General features: G+C 64.2%; 1 protein-coding gene across 1 annotated transcript in view; it reads right to left on the bottom strand.

Moving 5' to 3' along the window:
- The window catches only part of LOC112954126, a 14,756-nt gene extending 13,813 nt beyond the window's left edge, over positions 1-943 (bottom strand). The window contains exon 1 of the mRNA XM_026047269.1: positions 784-943. Coding sequence (XP_025903054.1) covers positions 784-943 — 160 coding nt within the window. The remainder of the gene's footprint in view (positions 1-783) is intronic.
- Between the last annotated feature and the right edge of the window lie 4,482 nt (positions 944-5,425).

Genomic DNA, 5,425 nt, shown 5'->3' on the forward strand with positions numbered 1-5,425 from the left:
GGGGCACCCTCGCAGGGGAGTGCACGGGGTTTTGGGGTGCGCAGCCTTGGGGGGGAACGGGATGTGGAGGCGAGCACTGCGGGGCGCAGGGGGGGCAGGGCGGCATGGGGGGGCTCCGCACGTCCCCGGTGACCCGCCCGGCAGCGCCGCGGGGGACCCATGGGTGCTCGAGGGTGCGCAGGGACGCGGCCCCCCCCGGCCATGGGCCCAGCCCTGGTTAAGGATTCCCCGATCCCCTCGCCACGCTCCGGAGCCGCGGGCCAAGCTCCAGGAATCACCACGGGCCGCCCCGAGCGTGCGTGGGGCCTCCCCGGGCCTCCACGCGCACGGGGCTCAGCGGGCACTGCGGGCTTTCGTGCGGCCTCCCGGGGCCTCTGTGGACCTCCGGGGACTCGTCCACAGCTCTGCATGGAGGCCTGGGGGCCAGCTGTGCATGGAGAGCCGGGGAGGCCGCACGAAAGCCCGGAGGGCTTGGGCCTGGGGAGGCCTCCGTGCACACCTGCACCGGTGTCCCCCTTCCAGGGCCGCCCCGCCGCCCCCGCGCTCGCATGAGAGCTCCCCGGGCCTCCGTGCGCAGCCGGCCCCCGGCGCTCTCCGGGCTTTGTTGCGGCCCCCGGCGCTCTCCGGGCTTTCGTGCGGCCTCCCCGGGCCCCCATACGCATCTGGCACCCCGGGCCCTCCAGACCTTCTTGAGGCCTCCCCGGGCCTCTGTACCTACACTGACCTCCCGTCTCTGCGGGCTTTCCTGCGGCCTATCCGGTCCTCCGTGAGAAGCTGGCCTACCCTCCGCTGTGGGCTTTCTGGAAGTCTCCCGGTCGTCTGTGCTCAGCTGGGCCCGCAGGCACTGCAAGCTTTTGTGCATCCTCCCCAGGCCTCCATGCCCACCTGGCCAGCGGGTCCCCGCGTCCTTTTGTGCGGCCTCCCCGTGCCTCTGTGCGTACATGGCCCCAGTGGCCCTGCGGGCTTTCGCGCGGCCTCCCCGAGCCTCTGTGTCCTATCCTCCTCCCTCCCTCCCTTAAGGTGTTTGTAGACACTGATCATCTCCCCCCTCAGCCCGCTCTTTCTCCAGCTGAACAGCCCCAGCTCTCCCAGCCTTTCCTCATAGGACAGATGTCCCAGGCCCCTGTTCGTCCTCATCGCCCTGTGCTGGGCTCTCCCCAGTAGCTCCCTGTCCCTCTTGTGCTGGGGCACCACAGCTGGACAACAATACTCCAGATGCTGCCTCACCAGAGCTGAGGAGAGGAGGAGGATCTTCTCCCTCGGCCTGCTGGAGACGCTCTTCTTGATGCACCCAAGCACCCCACTACTGTTGTTGCCCTCGAGGGCCCCCTGCTGCCTCAAGGTCAACTTGTCGCCCTCCACTGCACCCAGGTCCTTCTCTGCAGAAGGTCAGTCCTGGCATCTACGGGTGCCTGGGCTTGTTCCTCCCCAAGTGCAGGACCCTGCACTTGCCCCTGTTGAACCTCAGGAGGTTTCTCACCGCCCGCTTGCGCCGTCTCTCCAGGCCCCTCTGGATGGCAGCGCAGCCCTCTCAGCGCTTTCTCCCAGTTTGCAATCAAAATCTCACCAACTCCCAAAGTGACACATAAGACGTATGTCAACTGGATTCTTTATTTTCCTCTACACAACTACTCTACTCCTGGCTCAGCTGCTGCATCCGAGCTGCCATGATGCCGTGAACCTGCACGCGATAGAGGCAGGTGTACTTGCCCCTCTCCCAGCTGCTCTGCACCTGGAATTTGAGGAACTGGAAGGCTCTGGGAAGCTGCTTCTGTAAAGGAAGCATGGGAGCCATCATTACTCAGGGGTAAATACTGCGAAACGCAGCCCTGAGCAAGGGGGCAGCCACAGTGCTCCAGGCAGAGCCACGAGATGCTTTGGGTCACACTCTCTTGCCCAAGGCCTTGCAGGCCACCTCAGCTTCTGCCTTGTGTGGTGCCCACAGGCACTCCCAGTATCTTGAGGTGGAAGGTCTGGACCGCCCCTTGCTCCACATCGTAGACAAAGCGCCCCAGGAGATCTTCCTCGGAGCCTTCCTCATCCACACCCTTAAAGACATCAAAAAAGGGCAGCAGGTTACGCTCAAGCAGAGCCCAAGGAGAAGAGCCCGCTCGGGCCCAACTGCGAAGCCTGCATTAAGTGCCGCGCCTCTAGTCTCCAGCTCCAACAACTGGGAAGTGGGGCTGTGCGTCAGGCACTCCTTAGGCAGCGCTCCAAGAGCCCGACACGCAGCAAGCACATAGCTGCAGAGGCAGAAGAGCCCCGCAAAAGAGCTCCCCAGGCGGGACACGCTGCTCTGCAGCAAGGAGGCCGCCCTTCTCGCAGAGCCCTTGCCCCTTCCCTCTGCAGGTGCAAAGCAGAGATTTACAAAGACAGCAGAATCCTTGGGAGCACTGCTCACTTCCCCCGTTGGAGACACGGCCTTCGGGATGTGCTCCACAGTGACAGCCACGGGCCAGATGTGCTCCAGCAGCCCGATGACCACTTGGTGCACACCTAGCGCTGGCCTCTGCATGCAGAGGGACACAAGGACAGCAGAGGGACAGGAGGGCACTGGGGACCTCTTCCCAGAGACAGGAACCTTCCTTAGGCTACACCTCAGAGCGAGGGCCCTCCCAAAAGCCGCTCTCCTTTTGCCCGGCATTCCCAGGGAGTGCAGGGCTCCCTCGTGGAGGCCACGGCAGAGCCTTCCCAGACGGAGGCCCCTGTGAGCCCCCACACTCTCTCCAAGGTGACAGACCCCTCTGCACCTTCCCTCTCTCCATAAAGGGCACCCTGGGCTTGGAGGTGGCAAAATGCAGCTGCCAGGGCCAAGCTCCCCAGGAAAATGCCCCCAGTGATGGTAGACAGCTGGCTGCTCTTGGCTGCAGCTCTGTGTCCTCCCAGGCGCGAGCGCTGTGGCCAAGGGCACGTGGTGGTGAGGAGCATGGGCTTGGCCAGTCTGGGGCTGTGGAGGGGGTGACCTTGGCCTTGGAGTCCGCCTAGAATCAAGGCCTTGGGGAGGAGCAAGGCCCAGCAGTAAATCCCAACTGCAAGGCATCCCAACGGCAAGAGTCACTTCTACTAGGAAGGTTTCTAAGGGTCCCCTCAACCACATCGCATCCTCCCAAACTCCTTCACACTGCCTGAACCCACCCAAGGCGTGAGGCGGGCTGTCCTGCACCTAGAGGACACCCCTGGCCTTCACAGCTTCCCATCTTGGAGATCAAGATGGGTATATCCTCTCCCTCCTCCAAAAGCTGCCCTCCGGGACACTCTGAAACCCCACAAGATGGTTGCTCAGCACTGCTCACCAGCAAGCACTAGGGCCAGCGGGAGCAGAACCTTGAGGAGCCTCCTGCCCTTGTGTCCCAACGAAATGCATGGCCTGCAGGAGAGGGAAGGGAGATGTTCCCCAGCCTAGAGGTGAGCTTTGGGGTCCCGCTCCTCTGCCTAGGGGTTCCGTGGCCGCCAGCAGCCCCAGGACCGTTGGGGAGCTGTGCAGTGGAGCAGCCCTCCTTGTGCACACTGAGGCAGCTGGACACCTCCGCGTTGCACACACGGCGTCCCTCCCAGGTGTCGTGTCCTGGCCGGACACAGTGTGTGCCCCTGGGCTCCCAGGAGGGGAATGGGCTGGGCCTCGTGCACCGAAAGGCTCTGCAGGGCTGCCTGGCATGGGGCTGCTCGGCTTCCCCCTCCCTGCTCCTCGGGCCCCGCTGCACCCACCGGACCCAACCGGGCAGCATCTCCTCTGCTCTAACAAAGATACCACCCAGCAAGAGAGAGAAAAGGTCGCTGATCTGCAAAGCCACCAGTGCCTCTCCCCAAAGCCCTCGCTGGCCTCTGCGAACCTCCTCACTCGCAGAGCTACAACCCTCCCTGTGCCGGCCTCTTTTCTAGGTCCACTGGGGTAAGATCACAAGAGCCACGGGCTGTGAAGGCAGAGGCTGCCTGTGATGTCCTCCTGAAAGGACCTTAGCGCGGAGGGAGGCCACGGTCTGCAGCCTCCGCCTGGCTCTGCTGCAGCCTCCACACTGTCCCAGTGCCTCCCTTGACCCGGCCTGATCCAGCCTGTGGCTGGTGGCAGCTTCTTGCCTTATCCCCCCGCTGCTCTTTTCACCCCATGTGTCACTGGTCCCACTCGACTGCTGTGTCCTCATCCAGGGCTGGCACCAGCAAGAGGGAAGAGGACCCCGAACTGCAAATAGCCCAACGCCGCTTCCCAAACTGCTGCTGGACCCTGAGAGCCTCTGTCGGCTCTCGGCTCTTCTCTGGCCTCCTACTTGCTCCAAACGGAGCTGATGGGGGCAAGGGCCCTTTCCTTCGGATAGACTGGCATCCTGAGCTGACATCAGAAGGCTCCCAACCCCAGCGACCTCAATAGCAAGGTGGTCTCTCTCATGACACCCTGCCTGAAGTTGACCTCGAAGGGTTTCTTTGGCTCTTCACGGGTGACAGGAGACCTGCCACTTTGTGGGACCCCTCAGGTGAGAAAATCAGTCTTCTGGTGGAGCTTCTTTCTCTCAGGAAGGGTTCTTGCCTTGCCTTACTGTGCCTTGTGTGGTGAATGGTGAGCTTTGCAACAAGGCAGGCAGGCATGCTGGAATGCTCCAGCTGGCAGAGCCATGGCCACGGCCTGGGCGGCCAGGTACAGCGGGAGGGATCCCGAGTGCCCCACGGTGCTGCTGGGGGCAGGGGCAGGCACAAGGAGAGGACACTGCCCTGTCCCCATGGCGCACAGGGACAAGGAGACGACACCTCCCTGTCCCCATGGCTCAGAGCAGCCCCGAGGCAGCAGCCGCCGCCCTCAGCTCGGCCGCCTCACGGGGCGGCTCCCCCGACTGCCAGGTCGCCTCGGGCACCTGCTGCGCTCCCATTGGCTGGCTCAGGACCCCGCTCCCCTTGCTGACCAATAGCAGGGCAGCACTGGGGTGATGCCATGGCAACAGTGCTGCCCTCTGTGAGCAACCTCTTCCCGCGCTTGTGCTCCCCGCCTGCCCGCGGCGGGCGCCATCTTGTGGTCAGCCGTGTGGGGATGGCGGCGCCTCGGGGCAGCCGCCCTGTGCCCGGGGCAGCGCGAGGCCCCGTCCCTGCTCCCCGTCCCTGCTCCCCGTGGAGCTCCCGGCTGTTCTATGGGAGCTGGGCTGGACATGCAGAAGCAGCCTGGGGCCAGCAGGGAGGCTCTGCGGATGGGTAGGGCACTGGAGCCCGGGGAGAGCGTCCTGCTGCCCCAGGGTGAAGCAGGACAAGGCCCTCTCGCCCTGCGCGATTTCGTGTGACATCACCTGGCCTCTGTGCACCTGGCCACGGAGGCCCTACAGGCTTTTGTGTGGCCTCCCGGGCCTCCTTTTGCACCTGACCCCAGGAGCCGTGCAGGCTTTCGTGGGCCCCCCGCGGCCCTCCGCAACTTCCCTCTCTCCACAGTGGGCATGGAGGTGGCAAAATG

Source organism: Nothoprocta perdicaria, unplaced genomic scaffold (assembly GCF_003342845.1).
Source record: "Nothoprocta perdicaria isolate Ctin4 unplaced genomic scaffold, notPer1 scaffold_486, whole genome shotgun sequence".
NCBI classification, from domain to species: domain Eukaryota; kingdom Metazoa; phylum Chordata; class Aves; order Tinamiformes; family Tinamidae; genus Nothoprocta; species Nothoprocta perdicaria.